This window comes from Lagenorhynchus albirostris, chromosome 5, assembly GCF_949774975.1.
Source record: "Lagenorhynchus albirostris chromosome 5, mLagAlb1.1, whole genome shotgun sequence".
Classification (NCBI taxonomy): Eukaryota; Metazoa; Chordata; class Mammalia; order Artiodactyla; family Delphinidae; genus Lagenorhynchus; species Lagenorhynchus albirostris.
Genome location: NC_083099.1, coordinates 129909588 through 129928118, shown reverse-complemented (window position 1 = coordinate 129928118; position 18531 = coordinate 129909588). Strand labels below are relative to the sequence as shown.

General features: G+C 40.5%; 1 protein-coding gene across 1 annotated transcript in view; it reads left to right on the top strand.

The window, feature by feature from the left end:
* The first annotated feature begins 2751 nt into the window (after positions 1–2751).
* Positions 2752–18531, top strand: part of LTN1 (listerin E3 ubiquitin protein ligase 1) — a 55104-nt gene continuing 39324 nt past the window's right edge. The window contains exons 1-7 of the mRNA XM_060150800.1: positions 2752–2877; positions 7928–8131; positions 8654–8752; positions 9271–9501; positions 11888–11940; positions 12659–12839; positions 18283–18456. Of these exons, the coding sequence (XP_060006783.1) occupies positions 2836–2877; positions 7928–8131; positions 8654–8752; positions 9271–9501; positions 11888–11940; positions 12659–12839; positions 18283–18456 (984 nt within the window). The 5' untranslated portion in view covers positions 2752–2835. The remainder of the gene's footprint in view (positions 2878–7927; positions 8132–8653; positions 8753–9270; positions 9502–11887; positions 11941–12658; positions 12840–18282; positions 18457–18531) is intronic.

Below are 18531 nucleotides of genomic sequence, written 5' to 3'. Positions count from 1 at the left end.
AAAATTGATGTTACAATCAGATAGGACAGACTTCTCTCTTCATTGTTTACCAAAAATATCCTTTTGATTCTCCTTTTATTCTTCCAGATAAACTTTTAAATCATGTGTCCAAAGTTCATTAAGACTTTGGTTTACATTAGAGTTATGGATATTTTGATTAGAATTGACATAACATTACCACTTTGGTAGGCACTGTTTAGAGTACTCTGGTTTACGAGGGTCTCATCTTCAAAAGAGACAACCACTGGGAACTGTTACGTAACGGAGACTATTTTCGAATGCCCAAACCAATTATAAAATGGTGTTCTAAGGGGCTTCCCTGGTGGCGCAGTGGTTGAGAGTCCGCCTGCCGATGCAGGGGACACGGGTTCGTGCCCCGGTCCGGGAAGATCCCACATGCCGTGGAGCAGCTGGGCCCGTGAGCCATGGCCGCTGAGTCTGCGCGTCCGGAGCCTGTGCTCCGCAACAGGAGAGGCCACAACAGTGAGAGGCCCGCGTACGGCAAAAAAAAAAAAAAAAAAAAAAAAAAAAAAAAAAAATTACATAATAAATACATGAATATATTCTCCTTGTATAAAATAAAATCTTACAGGGAAGGCTTAATTTCCTTTGACTATAATTCTTAACCCTAATCTCTTTTCTTGCCACCTCTTTCCCCTAAGGATTAACTTCAATTATCAGATTGGTATGATCCTTGCAGCCTTTTTTTCTGTGTATTTACATAATATATATGTATCCGTATAATACTGTTTTATAAATATTTTAGACACAAATGGTATTATGCTGTACATATTACTCTATATGCTTTCAATTTAAGAATGTCTTAGAATTCTTCCCATGTACGTACAGATAAACCTCTCTTAACTGCTGCCTAATAGTCCATAGAATAGATATAATTTACTTAGCCATTCCCCCAATGGATAGACACTAGGTTGTTTTCAATTATCTTGCTATTATAATGTTTTAGGGAACATCCTGCAGCATGTCTCTGTATGTATTTTTTTAATCAGGGTCCAGTCAGGAAAACAGAAACTTCACTACTTATTTAAAGAGAAAAAAATTTAACATGGGAGATTGGTTAAAAACGAGTATAAAAGCAAAAAGAGAATCCTGAGGTAACAGAGGTGATTACTGCACAGCAGCTACTATCACTAGGGCTAGTAAAGGAAAGAAGGAAAGAAGAGGTTGGGGTAATTCGAATTTAGAAGTTTGGAGGAGGGCATGGAAAAGCTGGGGCTCAGTTCAAGCCTCTGAAGAGAGGGTGTTGCCTGGCTGTAGCTGCTCTCCGGAGCTCAAAGAAGGTACTCCGTGATGGTGGGCCTCTGACTTCTGAGAAGGGGGCACCACTGGCCGTCTTAAGAGCTCAAAGGAGAGGGCCCATGGAGCTAGGACTCATACTTCGGAGGGGAAAGGTCCTGCCTGGCTGCTGCTGGTACCCCTGAGGTGTGCAATGAGGTTGACTCTGGTGGTTGAAAAAAAAGATGGAGACGGAAAACAACTGCTGCCTATACCAATTGCTGCTACCAGGGCAAAGAGCTGCTGCTGAGATGATGCTAGCAGTATGGAGCAAGTCGCTTCTTCCTCTTCTCTTTCCGTCTCCTTCTAGTCCATTGTCCCCCGCCCCGCCCCCCCCCACGTTGAAGGAACCTAACAGGAAGACGGCTGACTAAAGGAGAAATAGTCTGCAGAGCCTCCGTGTCATGGAGTCGATTATAATAGGGTGAGTGTGTGCGCATGAGATAATAACCAGCAACATGTGCTTATGTTTCTGTGCTGTGATTCTGAGGAGCAAAATCACTAACTACAAAACCTGTAAATTTCAAATTTTAAGAGAGACTACCACACTACCCTCTTTTCGAAAAGCTGCACATAACACTTTTGATATGGGGGGAAAAAACGCGGGGGGGGGCGGATTTAGTGAATATTGCCTAGAGCACTACTTTGCAAATTTTAACAAAACCTGGGAACATTGTTAAAAATGCAAAATCTGATTTAATAGTCCCAAAGTGGGCCTGACAGTCTGCATTTCTAAGAAACACCCAGGTGATACCGATAATTGCTTTTTTGGGGGGCGGGGGCTGCGTTAGGTTTTAGTTGCGGCACGCGGGATCTTCCTTGAGACGTGCGGGATCTTTTCGTTGCGGCACGCGGGGTCATCTCCAGTTGTGGCCTGCGGGTTTTCTCTCTAGTTGTGGCTCGCCAGCTCCAGGGCGCGTGGGCTCTGTGCTTTGTGGCACGCTGGCTCTCTCGTTGAGCTCAGCGAGCTCAGTAGTGTGGCACGAGGGCTTGGCTGCCCCTCTGGCATGTGGGAATCTTAGTTCCCCGATCACGGATGGAACCCTCGCCCTGTGCACTGGAAGGCGGATTCTTTACCACTGGACCACCAGGGAAGTCCCGATAATTGCATTTTAAAAAGTCTAACATTGTCCCATCTTCCTTCAGCCACTACTGTGTCATTCTATTGCTACCCTTGTATGAAAACACCTCCCTTACGGCCCATGCCGATTTCCTACCCGCTAAGCAGGGAACAAATCTTTGCTGCAGGAAAGGGAAGAAGCAGGATTTAGCGCTATGCTTGGCTTCCTATTGGGCAGGGGTCACGTCAACTCAGATGGGCGTGGCTCCAAGTGCGACATATCCCGCCACGGATGGCCAGGGACGCGGCAGGAGGCGGGAGCGGAAGTGGGGCGGCATGTGGGCGGGGTGGGTGACGGAAGGGGAGGGCTAGGGGAAGGCGTTCCTATGGGCCCTTTTCCGGTGCAAGGGGCCGGAAGTTGTGGCCCGGCCGTGTCAACTGGGGGGCTGAGGTTTGAGAGTGCCGCTGAGACCGCGACCATGGGCGGGAAGAACAAGCAGAGAACCAAGGGGAACCTGAGGGTGAGTGCGGGGTGGCCCAGCCAACCTAGGAGTCCTCGCCTCGCAGTGGCTGGCTCCGCCCGGCGCAGGGCCGGAGGATGTGTGCAGCGCGGCTGTGGGGAGGCGTGTGTTTGCGTGTCGAGTGTGACCTCTCTGTTGTGTGTGCGTCCCCGCGGGCGGGGTGGATTATCTCTGAGCAGATTGGGGAGTCGTAAGAGAAAAGATGTTCCGTGCCAGAGCTGTCCCCACCCGAGCACATCCCCCCCGCCCAACATTTTCATTAAGAATTGGTTCCGTGTCGGCTTCAAGAGGAAGGTTATCTGCCCAGGGTGGCAGGGGTGAACAAGGGAATTGGGTGGGAAGCAGTTAAGGTGAGCCTGGTGTGCAGGGTATCTCGGATCGTGTCGCTCCTTCGCTCATAAACCTGCTGTGGCTGCTCACATCCCTCGGGGAAAAGGCTAAAGCCGTTACGACGATACATACACGGTGCATGGTCTGCTGCGGCCCCTTTCCACCTCCGACCCCATCTTCAACTCCCTCCGCCTCGCTCACTCCATCTGGCCATGCTTATCTCTTCACCGAAACTTGACCTTGCCAGGCAGGCTCCCCGACGCTCTTTTGTTAGGTGCCTCCAAATTTTGCCCGAGATATCTCAGTGAGGTCTCCGGTGATCACCCTATTTTAAGTTGTAGCCCTCCACCCCGCTCCCTTTTCTCCTTTCCTGCTTTATTTTATTCCGTTGCATTTATGACTTCTAACATATTAGTTGACTGTCCTGCTTCATTTACTGTCTTGCTTCACTAGGATATTAGTATAGGATATAAGTATCATGAAGGCAGGCGTTTTTATCTGCTGCTGTTATCCTCGGAGCCTGGAACAAGGATTAGCATATAGTAGAAGTTCACTAAATACTTGTTTAAACCCCAGAATGGACTAAACCTACAAGATTGGGGATGCCATAATGATATTTTTTATAGTACTAGGTTTATTATGGCACAGTCTAATTTTATGAGGATGCTTTTTTCCTGTTTGTGAAACAATTCTTGTGATTCCAGTACCACATTTTCTTAGATCTGTCACTTAATCTGTTTTGGAGGTTAATAATAGTAACAGTGATAATAGTAACTTACCCTGTGTTAGTACTCTCCTAAATGCTTTACTTGCATTCTCATTTAACTTTAAAAAATGTTCTCAATGTTTACTTTTGAAATATTCCAAATATTAGCAACAACTCATAATTCTTTACCTAGAATTACCAATTGTTAATCTTTGGTCACTTTTGCTTTTTCTTTCTAAATATATGTATTTTGCTGAACCGTATGAGAAGTAGTTGCAGAAATCATGACCCTTAACTTCTAAATACTTCAGCATGTATATTCTAAAAACAGCGCCATTCTTCTACATAACCGTGAGCAATTATAACATGCAGAAAATTCAACTTCAGTATAATACTATTATCTAATAGTATACATTATTGTATTCAGATTTCTGTAGTCATCTCAATATTGTTCTCTATAAGTTTTATTTAGATATAGCATTTAAAAATTTTTTTAAATTTATTTTTGGTTCTTGGTACACGTGGGCTTTCTCTAGTTGCAGTGAGCAGGGGCGACACTTCGTTGCGGTGCACGGGCTTCTCATTGCAGTGGCTTCTGTTGCAGAGCACGGGCTCTAGGCACGCGGGCTTCAGGAGTTGAGGCACGTGGGCTCAGTAGTTGTGGCTTGTGGGTTCTAGAGCACGGGCTCAGTAGTTGTGGTGCATGGGCTAAGTTGCTCTGCGGTATGTGGGATCTTCCCGGACCAGGGACCGAACCCATGTGCCTGCCCTGCATTGGCAGGCGGATTCTTAACCTCTGAACCACCAGGGAAGTCCCTAGATATAGCATTTTAAAAAACATCCAAGATCCATGAAAGGATCACTCATTCCATTTAGCTATCATTTAGATCTAGGCAGTTTTCCTAGTGCCTTTTTTTGGAGGAAGATTCTCTTATGACATGGATAATTTGGAAGAGTCTAGGCAATTGATTTGCTTAACTTAGATTTGTCTAATTGTTCCTTATAATTACATTCAGGTTAAACAGTTTTTGACAGAAATGCTTCATAGATGATGTGTAATTTCTCAGTACCTCTCACACCACGGGGACACATAATGTCTGTTTATTAATGAGACACATAATCCCATTATTGGTGGTATATGTGTAATCACTTGATTAAGGTGATGTCCATTGTATAAGTGTCTCTTTTTATTGGCTATTAACAAATAATATGTGGAGTAGTAATTTCAGAATAACCTGTTCTCTCATAAACTTTCACTTAATGGTTTTTAGCATCCTTTGATAATTCTTGCTGGAATCAATTATTATTATGGTGGTTTGAAAACTTATGTTTAATCTTGACTACACCTAAGTAATGATTTAGTGACTGTTGTCTCATTTTAAAGATGATGATTCTGAGGCTTTGAGAATTAACTTGCCTAAATTCATGTAGTCAGGAAGTTGTGGAGTTGGGATTTGAACTTCAGAGTGGCAGTCATTCATTCAACAGAAGAGTTTGAATACTGAATGCCGTGTTTTCAAAGATGACAGAGATATTTTCTGTTCTTGAACTATTAGTTTGATGATAGATAAGTAAGCAAATAATTATAATATATTAAAGAATTATGATACAGGTATCAGAAGCAAAGTGGGAGAACAGAAAAGAATGGTGATTGACCGGAGAGGCAAATGTTGAAAACATGAATGTGTTTTCAGGGATAAGTGGGAGTTTGTCAGGGAGAGAAAAGATTACACAAAGACCAAATTGTGGATAACTAATAAGAACATGCTGTGTAGCACAAGGAACTCTACTCACATACTCTGTAATGGCCTGTATGGGAAAAGAATCTTAAAAAAAAAAAAAAGTGGATATATGTATATGTATAATTGATTCACTTCGCTGTACACCTGAAACTAACACAACATTGTAAATCAACTATACTCCAATAAAATTTTTTTTAAAAAAATGTGTTTGCTGTTTGAAAAAAATGAATAAATAGACCAGATTGTGAAAAGGCATGACATATTTGGGGAACTTTGTATTGAGTTTGGAACTAGAACATAAATGGTGGGAACAAAAGGGAGCAGGGAGGAGGAAGTGGGACAAGGGAAGAAAAAAGTGTTAGAAAGATGACTGGAGAGGTCGAGGCCAGATGGTGAAAGATCCCGAAAGCTTCCTGAATTTGGTCTTTAAACTGTAGACTCAGGATTGCCACCTCAAATGTTATACCTCTAGAAGCCAGGCACAAAAGAATGAAGTAGGTGTAGTATAAGAAAATTAACTGCGGGCTTCCCTCGTGGCGCAGTGGTTGAGAGTCCGCCTGCCGATGCACAGGACGCGGGTTCGTGCCCGGTCAGGGAAGATCCCACATGCCGCAGAGCGGCTGGGCTCGTGAGCCATGGCCGCTGAGCCTGCGCGTCCGGAGCCGGTGCTCCCGCAGCGGGAGAGGCCACAACAGTGAGAGGCCCGCGTACCGCAAAAAAAAAAAAAAAAAGAGACAATTAACTGCCAGAAATAGTATCGAGGTTCTTAATTTTTGAACTGTGGGTATGAGCATCTAATGTACAGTGGAGAAGGTAACAAGAAACAGTAACTACATTTTAAGTTCAAAGTAGACATTGAAAAAAAGATACAATTAGTTGAAAATAATTTGTTTCTGTGAAACGACATCTGATATCTTTTCTGTACTTAGTTATCACTGTCAGTTCTGGTCTTCAGGTCAGTTCAGAATTCAACCTTGACTCCTTTAGCTTTTAGCTTTTTATACTATTGCATTATTCTGTTTCATAATAAAACTGTTTACACATGAGATTATGGGTAAAACTCCAATGTCTTAATGTCATCATAGTTTTCAGAATTATAATTCACTAACTTCCTTTGTAGCTCTTTATTCATGTATCAATATTGAGAAAGGTAAACTGAATAATGTTAGTTCATTTTAATAAAGTTTTAAAATAGAGAACCTTTTTTGAAATTAGGCCAAGTGCCACTGTTTTGAAAAAATATCTAGTCTATCATTTTCATTTCTGGTCACTCATTTCAGTTTAGAAAGTAGTACAGATTATTATTCCTTGATAAATGATTTTCCCAAACACAGTTTTGCTAGTTATGAACAAACTGAATCACACATTTGGATTTTCAGACATTCTTACGGAGGAATAAGAAATAGGTGAGTTTAGATGGGTTGTGATGTCATCCTGGACATTGAACTGAGACATTTTCCTATTAGATGACAATGAATACATTAATTTCTTTCAACAGTTCAAGTACTTTCTTTCTTTGTCACAAAGAATCCTTTAATGTTTAGTACTGGAAGCTACTATATTGTGTATCAATCAAACAAGCCACTGACTGTGTTTCAAAACAAAGGAGTGTATCTTATATCCTGATCATTGTATTGATTTTTATGTACATACTAATGTAATTTGTAACCATTTTAGCCCAAAGAGATTTGGTTAGGCTTTGGGTATGTGGAAATGAGTGTGTCTGCCCACAAGGAACTCCTGGTCTAGAAGTTGCTATCATTAGAGTTGTCCTAGGGTAGTTGCTTAATAAATATTTGTTGAATGAGTGGATGAATAAAGAGATATCCATTTATGAGTTAATCACTACACAGTATACATATATGTGTATACATACTATTTATACAAAAGTTGGAAATAAAAAATTTCATAAAACAGTACTTATTCTTACCATATGTTTTACATTCTGATTTTTAAAATTTTGTTCTATTGCTTTAAAATGTTGTCATGGCCCATGAGCCTCTAATGGCTTGTAATCGCAACTTTAAAAACATGGTTCTGATGTTTAGGAAACTAGGAAATAGCTCCTAGGATCATTATTGTTAAATTCTTGGTGACAAAAATATTTATCTTTGGCAGACATTGCAATAGATGCATAGGCTAGGGGGAAAAAGTCCTCAAATAGAAGTTTGCTTCATTGTGGGAATTGTCAAGTAATTACTCCAAAGAACTCAAAGTTAAATTTTGAACTCTTCCTTGACTCTAACTTTTTTTCTCCCTACTTTCTTACCAGCCTTCAAACAGTGGCCGAGCTGCAGAACTCCTTGCCAAGGAACAGGGAACAGTGCCTGGATTTATTGGTTTTGGAACATTTCACAGTGACCTAGGCTATGTTCCTGCTATTCAAGGAGCTGAAGAAATAGACAGTCTTGTGGATTCTGATTTCCGAATGGTGCTGCGAAAACTTTCAAAGAAAGATGTCACGACAAAACTAAAAGCAAGTTTTATTGTTTTCATTAAAATGATCAAGAAAATCTTTTTGTTAAAATGTCATTGGCATATTTTATGTAAAGAAGAATGAAGAATCATCACTAATAAGTACTTTTAAATGAAGAATCATCACTAATAAGTACTTTTACAATTGTACTTTTTGCTGATACAGACTTTAGGTTATACTTATCTTCTGGGTTATAAGTTAGTTTGTTGTTCTGCACTTTTTAGAATCACTTTGGAATTCTGGCTTTACATTTTTTCCTATTAAGTAATGTAATTTTGACTCTATAATTTTAAATGGGGTTTTTTTTTGTTTGTGTACGTTTTATATATTTTTTAAAACAACTGAAAAGTTTCTACCATAGTAACCTATAAAGAACTCTTCAGATTAGTCGCATGTGACACAAACACGGATGGTGTATTCTCACGTTACATAAAATAGACTAAGCTTCTAGAACAGCATAAATATAATCAACAGCCAATATTATGGCTGTTGATCCTTAACGATTTTAATAATTTATTTTAGGCTATGCAGGAATTTGGAACCATGTGTACAGAGAGAGACACGGAAATTGTAAAAGGAGTTCTTCCATATTGGCCAAGAATTTTCTGCAAAATTTCACTAGTAAGTATTAAGACTTGACTAGTTTATTTCTGTTGTGGTTTTTTTGTTTTGTTTTTTGTATTTTTTGTTTTTGTTTTTGGTTGAAGTTGTGGGGACTGTCAAATTTATATGATTCATTTTTGATGAGGGTTATGGAATGTTATGTCAATATTATTATGCAGATTGGATCATGTTGGGTTGTAAAAAGGAGTCTGTTAGGTCCTTACAATAGAATTACCTAGATACTTTTAAGCCATAGTAAATTTTGACAATGTAATTTCTTTGTATACTTGCTGCAGAAGAATGAGAATGAATTGCTTATTTATTCCAGGTTTAGCCCTGACTCTATCTTGAATACAGTCATTTTTATCTCATTGGGAAAAGGAAAAATTAATCAGTTTTTTAATATAATTATTGATTTTAGTTTAGCTTTGTGCATAGGTGAATTCTTATTAATGGGTCTTCATCGCATACCCAGAAATGTCAGTATTTATTTTTATGGGTTAGAGCTGTTTTAAACCATATTATATTTTCAATAGGATCATGACCGCCGGGTTCGAGAAGCCACACAGCAAGCTTTTGAAAAACTTATCGTTAAAGTTAAGAAACACTTGGCTCCTTACTTAAAAAGTTTAATGGGCTATTGGCTAATGGCTCAGTGTGATACTTACACACCAGCTGCATCTGCAGCAAAAGATGCCTTTGAAGCAGCTTTCCCTCCAAGCAAGCAGCCTGAAGCCATAGCATTTTGTAAGGATGAAATTACAAGTGTAAGTCCTTGGAACCTTTCTGTATCTATTTTTAAAGTATTTAAGGGATATAAAGCGTATTACAAAGGCAGCTCTTTTACCTAGCATTGTGAGGGTATGAGAAGTGAAATATTTTCAGTGGAAGATTGCGTTTTTTAAATGGTGTTTACCAAAGTTGACCATTTTGGCTTTTTAAAACATAATTAACTTTTTGGATTGGATCTTTCTAAATGATTTAAGTTTTCCCTGTTTATTTTAATGTTTTAATTTACTGTATCTAAAAATATTTAGATATGTGCTTTGTAATATATAATCTAAAAAAAGAATACATCTATAAATCAAATCTAAACTTTTTTTCCCCATATTTTCAAATCAATACATGTATACAGATCTGTTTCATCCTGGTATTCCTTTGTATATATAGATATACAACAGTTTATTTAACTTCTTTCATTTTAATACACATTTGGGATTTTTCCCCAGTTTTTTTTTAAGAATAGGTTTATTTATTTATTATTTTTTAAAATATTTATTTACCCGGTTTTTTATGATACTCCCATTAACAGATATACGTTTCTCCAACACTTGGCCAGCAGTTTTGCCAGACCGATATCAGCCATAACTTTTGTGGCTTTTAGTTTGTACACAATACTGTCCTTCCTCATTTTTTCTCTCCTTCTTTTCTTCCTTATATATGGACTGGAAAAAACTAGACACCAATTTGTTAGTATTATACCAAGAAATAAAAATAGATGGGCTGTGAGTCCATTGAGGAGAAGTAAACATTTTTTTAAAAAAGATAATGCTTACATTTATTTCTCTATTTAGTACTCTTATATTTCCATAGCACCCTATGTATAATCCTACTTAAACACCTTCCCTCCTCCTCCCTTGTTTTCTCCCTGCTTCCCTCCTTTCAGTTAGTCGACCTTTCTGTGGCTTCCCATTATACTTACAAGTCTAGATTTCTTATCTTGGCCTACAAGGCTCTGCATGATGTGGTGCCTTCTTACCTATCTGATCTCTTCACCCAACATCTCTCTACACACACATGCATTCTAGTTCCCCCTTTAAGTTCTTGGTTCTTACATTCTTTATTTTTCTGTTGTACCAGAGTTGTTTTTCTAGGGTGATGGTTTGTAGTTGTGTGGGTTTTTTTGGCCACACTGCGCGGCTTGTAGGATCTTGGTTCCCGCACCAGGGATTGAACCAGGGCCCCAGCCTTGAAAGCGCTGAGTCCGAGCCACTGGACTGCGAGGGAATTCCCTAGGGTTTGTAGGTTTAATCATACTCTCAAAGGGAGTTCTCTATCCCAACTATAAATTAAATATCATTGGTTTCTTTAAAATATCAAGTGATGAATGTTATGAGTGAAGTATCATGAGTTTGGACACTTAAGAGTTTTAGAAAATGGATTTTGAGATAATTAATTTGGCTATTCATAGTTTTGTTTATTTGGTTGTTTTTTTGTTCTTGGTTTTATTATGGATGGGTAACTGATCATTGGATATGTGGATTATTTCCTCCATTATTTTACCTTTAGTTGGCTGTGTCACAGATATACAGATATTGGGTTTGAACTTTCCTAAGTTCAAAACAAATTTATTAGAGAGGAGTTAGGCAAATGAGATCAAAATGTCATAGTGTCTGTAAGAGAACATGGGCTCTGGGTCATACCACTGGGTTCTAGTCCACTCTGCCATTAGTTGGGGTGTTTGACCATGGGCAAGTTTCTGTGCTTCCATTTCCTCATCTGTTAAAGTAGGAATTAACTTGTACTTCATCGAGTTATTTTGAGGATTTCATTAATGCATGGAATGTGCTCAAAGCAATACATGGTAAATGGAAAAACTCAGTAAATATTGGTTATTATTATTGCTGATAAAATTGATACTGGAACAGTGGACTTGCTAGTACTGTACCCCAGAAGTAAGCAGACTTACTCAGCATTTCAAATGGAGCCTTAAACCTTCCTCCATGATGGAGCAGAGCACAATGTGTGTACTCTGTGAGCAGGGAGGTGCTCAAAAAAGAGGGGCGAGGAAAGCAGAGCCTAATTCACTCCCAAACTTACTAATCGGACATCCCATTCACTTCACTGCTGTGTGCAAGAGGAATGGAGACTCGCAAGAGGCCAGGAGTATTTAAGGGAAAATTCCTCTCAGTGGAAACTGGAGGTGTTTGGAAGAAGTACCTTATCCTTCTTTACCCCAGCAGGTGCCAACCTTGGGGATTGATAGGGGAAAAAAAATTGGTAAAATTCAAACCTTTTAGTTTTGCTACTTAATTTTGCTACTTTTGTGAGAAAGGGGATAAAAACTTTTAGTTAAGATGAAGTTTATGTTCTGTCTCTTCACCACTGACAATTCAATAAAATCTCAAGTCTATGGCATTTTTCCCCCCATAGGTGCTGCAGGATCATCTTATAAAAGAAACGCCTGATACACTCAGTGACCCACAGTAAGTTGTATTGTTTCTGTGTAATTCAGGTTAAGTGAAACTATGTTTCTCTCATAGGTAATAAGATGATAATTTCAATGTGACATTTTTTAAAAAAGGGATGCTAAATGTAGAGGTGAAAATACTTAATATAGTGTTATTTTCCAGGTGCTGTTTTAAGTGCTTTTACCTGCAAGTTGTCCCGCTATTTAACTTGAATTATCTGGGAGCACATGTGTTTGGTTCTTTTACAAAGAGATGTTTTTAGGTTTTTTCCACATTTGCCTTTTGACAGTCATAGCAGGAACCATTTTAAGGTCTGGATGAAAATAGTTGAAGAACTATGAATAGTTCTATTGTAAGAATAGTAAGATGTTCCATTTACTTTTTACTCTTGTGTTCTAATCAAACTATTAAGAATCTGTAAGGGAAAGTACTCTTAGGTGCAGTGTTATTTATTCTCTAATCATCCAATTAACTGCTACTGAGAGCAGTGTACATGCACATTATTTCAAGCCACAACTCTTGATTTACTTTCACCTTTTAGTATTCGAATAATATGTGATTAAAATTCTATGTATATTGGCATTTTGTGGGGGTTTGGCACAGAGAGAATGAATACAGAGATAAAGCAACTTTGGTAGATATTCAATGATAAAACGTTTAAAATAGAAGTGCTGAATATGTAGTTTGTCCTATTCTCAATCCTTATATGTATTTATTTTCTTTTTACATCAAGAACTATTCCAGAGGAAGAAAGAGAAGCTAAATTCTATCGGGTTGTAACTTGTTCCTTATTGGCATTGAAAAAATTGCTTTGCCTCCTACCCGATAATGAGCTTGATTCTCTGGAGGAGAAATTTAAGACTCTTTTATCACAGAATAAGTTTTGGAAGTATGGAAAACACAGTATACCTCAGGTATCTTAATCTTTTTTATTTTAAGATATTCCTCTGATTCCTTTTTCTCCCCTGATCTTGTTATTTTTTATTTAGGCTTCATGTTTATTGTTTATGTTTAAAATTCTGCAGACACATTTTTGTGGTGGGACTGAATTACCTGTCTTACTAGAATGTTCTTTTATTTTCATTTTTTTATTTAGTTGTTTGGACCTCAGATTCAGAGTTGAATCATCATCTTCCTCTGTTCATGGCACCTTAAAACTGCTGGGTGTGTGCAAGTCTCTTCCTTTTAATGTATTTATTTTTTCCCTTTTGTCTGTCTGTCTCCATTTTCCACCTCCACCAGCTGCCCGTTCTAAGTGTGATTAATGTATGTGCTTTCGTCTGTGCAGTCGATTCTCATTACTTACTGTGATTATATTCTGTGAAGTCCATGAACACTGAATTAGTGAACACCGAAGCATCGCTCTTAGGGGAAATGCAGGCTTAGGCTCCTGTTAGTCTCTTGTCACGACATTTTTGACAGTTGGTTAGTACATAACCTTGTTTTATGTGTATCTGTTTAAAGACACCTTATTTAATGTATATTGTTGATTCACTAACTTTGAATTCCCACACAACAGCACTAGACATCATGCCTGAATGAAGTTTATCTAATTTTCTCTGTTAGGCATGTCACAGCTTTTTTGCATGTGTTTTTAATTCACATAAATGATACTAATGATACTGTGTTATATTTCATCCCATTTATTGCTTTTTACTTAGTAATTTTTTTAATTTTTTTTTTTTTTTTTGTGGTACGCGGGCCTCTCACTGTTGTGGCCTCTCCCGCTGCGGAGCACAGGCTCCGGATGCGCAGGCTCAGCGGCCATGGCTTACGGGCCCAGCCGCTCCGCGGCATGTGGGATCTTCCCGGACCGGGGCACGAACCCGTGTCCCCTGCATCGGCAGGCGGACTGTCAACCACTGCGCCACCAGGGAAGCCCTTTAATTTTTATACATGTACTTTTTGTTTGTTTGTTTAAAGAAATATTTATTTATTTATTTAGGCTGCGCCGGGTCTTAGTTGCGGCATGCGGGATCTTTTTTTAAATTAATTAATTAATTATTTTTTTGGCCGTGTTGGGTTTTCTTTGCTGCGCGTGGGCTTTCTCTAGTTGCGGCGAGTGGGGGCTACTCTTCCTTGCACTGTAGGTGCGAGGGCTTCAGTAGTTGCGGCACGCGGGCTCTAGAGCACAGGCTCAGTAGTTGTAGCGCACGGGCTTAGTTGCTCTGCAGCATGTGGGATCTTCCTGGGCGAGGGCTCGAACCTGTGTCGCTTGCATTGGGAGGCAGATTCTTAACCACTGCGCCACCAGGGAAGTCCCAAGCTCACAGGGTCTTTTAGTTGCAGCATGTGAGCTCTTAGTTGTGACATGCATGCAGGATCTAGTTCCCCGACCGGGGATCAAACCCAGGCCCCCTGCATTGGGAGCACGTCAAATCTGAATGAGATCCTTGCTGGGTAGAGTAATCTTGGCTGTAGGTTTTTCTCCTTCATCACTTTAAATATGTCCTGCTGCTCTCTTCTGGCTTGCAGAGTTTCTGCTGAAAGATCAGCTGTTAACCTGATCCCTTGTTTGTTATTTTTCCCTTGCTGCTTTTAATATTTTTTCTTTGTATTTAATTTTTGATAGTTTGATTAATATGTGTCTTGGCATGTTTCTCCTTGGATTTATCCTATATGGGACTCTCTGTGCTTCCTGGACTTGATTAACTATTTCCTTTCCCATATTAGGGAAGTTTTCAACTATAATCTCCTCAAATATTTTCTCAGTCCCTTTCTTTTTCTCTTCTTCTTCTGGGACCCCTATAATTCGAATGTTGGTGTGTTTAATGTTGTCCCAGGGGTCTCTGATACTGTCCTCAATCCTTTTCATTCTTTTTCTTTATTCTGCTCTGCAGTAGTTATTTCCACTGTTTTGTCTTCCAGGTCACTTATCTGTTCTTTTGCCTCAGTTATTCTGCTATTGATCCCTTCTAGAGAATTTTTAATTTCATTTATTGTGTTGTTCATCACTGTTTGTTTGCTCTTTAGTTCTTCTAGATCCTTGTTAAATGTTTCTTGTATTTTCTCCATTGTATTTCCAAGAGTTTTGATCATCTTTACTATCATTATTCTGAATTCTTTTTCTGGTAGACTGCCTATTTCCTCTTCATTTTTTAGGTCTGGTGGGTTTTTGCCTTGCTGCTTCATCTGCTGTGTGTTTCTCTGTCTTCTCATTTTGCTTAACTTACTGTTTTTGGGTTCTCCTTTTTGCAGCCTGCAGGTTCGTAGTTCCCGTTGTTTTTGGTGTCTGTCCCCAGTGGCTAAGGTTGGTTCAGTGGGTTGTGCAGGCTTCCCGGTGGAGGGGACTAGTGCCTGTGTTCTGGTGGATGAGGCTGGATCTTGTCTTTCTGGTGGGCAGCTCCACGTCTGGTGGTGTGTTTTGGGGTGTCTGTGGCCTTATTATGATTTTAGCAGCCTCTCTGCTAATGGGTGGGGTTATGTTTCTGTCTTGGTAGTTGTTTGGCATAGGGTGTCCAGCACTGCAGCTTGCTGGTCGTTGAGTGGAGCTGGGTCTTGGTGTTGAGATGGAGATCTCTGGGAGATTTTCGCCGTTTGATATTATGTGGAGCTGGGAGGTCTCTTGTGGACCAGTGTCCTGAACTTTGCTCTCCCACCTCAGAGGCACAGGCCTGATGTCTGGCTGGAGCATCAAGAGCCTTTCATCCACACGGCTCAGAATAAAAGGGAGAAGATAAAAGAAAGAAAAAAAGAAGATAAAATAAAGTAAAATAAAATAATTAAAATAAAAAATAATTATTAAAAAAAAATTTAAAGTAATTAAAAAAAAAAGGAAAGAAAGAAGAGAGCAACCAAACCAAAAAAAATTCACCAATGATAACAAGCACTAAAAACTATACTTAAAAAAAAAACAAAAACGGACAAACAGAACCCTAGGACAAATGGTAAAGGCAAAACTATACAGACAAAATCACACACAGAAGCATACACATACACACGAAAAGAGAAAAAGGGAAAAAAATATATATGTCGTTCCTCCCAAAGTCCACCTCCTCAATTTGGGATGATTCGTTGCCTATTCAGGTATTCCACAGATGCAGGGTACATCAAGTTGATTGTGGAGCTTTAATCTGCTGCTTCTGAGGCTGCTGGGAGAGGTTTCCCTTTCTCTTCTTTGTTTGCACAGCTCCCGGGGCTCAGCTTTGGATTTGGACCCACCTCTGTGTGTAGGTTGCTGGAGGGCGTCTGCTCTTCGCTCCGACAGGACAGGGTTAAAGGAACAGCTGATTCGAGGGCTCTGGCTCACTCCTGCCGGGTTGCGGGGGGGGGGGGGGGGGGGGGGGGGAAGGGAGGGGCACGAATGCGGGGCAAGTCTGCTGCGGCAGAGGCTGGCGTGACATTGCACCAGCCTGAGGCGCTGTGCGTCGGTGTGGGGAGTGACCTGTGCTCGCACAGAGGCTTCTTGGTGTCAGCAGCAGCAGCCTTAGCGTCTCATGCCCGTCTCTGGGGTCCGTGCTGATAGCCGCGGCTCGCGCCCGTCTCTGGAGCTTGTTTAAGCAGCGCTCTTAATCGCTTCTCCTCGCGCACTAGGAAACAAAGAGGCAAGAAAAAGTCTCTTGCCTCTTCGGCAGGTCCACACTTTTTCCCGGACTCCCTCCTGGCTAGCTGTGGTGCACTAACCCCTTCAGGCAGTGTTCATGCCGCCAACCCCAGTCCTCTCCCTGCTATCTAAGCTCCAAAGCCCGAGCCTCAGCTCCCAGCCCCACCCACCCCGGTGGGTGAGCAGACAAGCCTCTCCGGCTGGTGCGTGCCGGTCGGTACCGATCCTCCATGCGGGAATCTCCCCGCTTTGCCCTCTGCACCCCTGTGGCTGCGCTCTCTTCCGTGGCTCCGAAGCTTCCCCCCTCCGCCACCCGCAGTCTCTGCCCACGAAGGGGCTTCCTAGTGTGTGGAAACCTTTACTCCTTCACGGCTCCCTCCCACTGGTGCGGGTCCCGTCCCTATTCTTTTGTCTTTGCTTTTTCTTTTTTCTTTTGCCCTACCCAGGTACGTGGGGAGTTTCTTGCCTTTTGGGAGGTCTGAGGTCTTCTGCCAGCATTCAGTAGGTGTTCTGTAGGAGTTGTTCCACATGCAGATGTATTTCTGATGTATCTGTGGGGAGGAAGGTGATCTCCACGTCTTACTCCTCCGCCATCTTGAAGCTCCTCTTCCTCCTGTTCTTATTATTTGTCTTTAGCTTGCCTTTTCCTAAATTTTTAAAAAATTTACTAATTAATTTATTTTTTGGCTGCTTTTGGTCTTCACTGCTGGGCGTGGGCTTTCTCTAGTTGCTGCGAGCGGGGGCTATTCTTCATTGAAGTGCGCGGGCTTCTCATTCCGGTGGCTTCTCTTGTTGCGGAGCATGGGCTCTAGGCACGCAGGCTTCACTAGTTGTGGTGTGCAGGCTCAGTAGTCATGGCTCACAGGCTCTAGAGCGCAGGCTCAGTAGGTGTGGTGCACGTGCTTGGTTGCTCCATGGCATGTGGGATCTTCCCAGACCAGGGCTCGAACCCATGTCCCCTGCATTGGCAGGCAGATTCTTAACCACTGTGCCACCAGGGAAGTCCTGTCTTTAGATTTTTTGGAATATTTTTTATAGCCTTTTATTTTGCTATGATTATAAACAGTAATTTGGGTTACTTTCTAGTTTCTTTTTTTCCACCTTTTCTCTGTATTAATTAGGTTCTCAGTACCACGTTGAATAGAAGTGTTAGCGGGCTTCCTTTTCTTGTTTCTTACTTTAATGGAAATAGTTGTAGACTCTTAATGTTGAGTATGACGCTGTTAAACTATGAATTGTGCTCTATTTATTTGTGTATTTATTTTTAGTTTAGGAATTGTGCTTGTTTCTTTTTCAGATTTGCTGTGCTTTTTCTAAGATCGTTTTCCGTTCAAATTTCTTTAAACTTTTGTTTCTTTAAATATAATAAACATTGTTGATATGGAGCTTGTAACTGATAGATAATTATAAGAGTTAAAGTCTCAGGTCTCTGTGTTATCTTTTGTTTCTGCATAGTGGGTCATGGTGTCTTATTTTTTGTTTGGCTGTATTTAACTTTGTGCTGACTAGTATATTCATAGGGATAATTTGAGCCCCCAAATGAAGGCTTCTTACACTAGAGAGGATTTGTATTTGCTTGAGCCAAAGAAATAGAAAGTTGAATTCTTTCTGCCTTCACTTTTGGCTTGGTAATTCCTAATGTCTTTTAAGCTCTGTGGTGTTCTTCAGATTTTTAAAAAGTATTTTTTCTAGCCCCTTTAGTTTTATTAATGGAAGGGTTAGTATGAATAGCCTACCTGCCATTACCATAAATAAAATTTTATCATACCTTGACTAGGCTTTAGTTTAATTCAGCTTTCCATTTTTTCTTTCAGATCCGCTCAGCCTATTTTGAGTTAGTTTCTGCTTTGTGCCAGCGTACTCCACAGTTGATGAAAGATGAAGCATCCAAAGTGAGCCCATCTGTCCTTCTTAGCATTGATGACAGTGACCCCATTGTATGCCCTGCTCTCTGGGAAGCTGTGCTTTACACACTTACAACTATTGAGGTAGGTTAAAGAGGTACATTTAGTACAGCTGGGAATATTTGTCTTCTTAGTTGTATTTTAGAAGCCTTAGATACC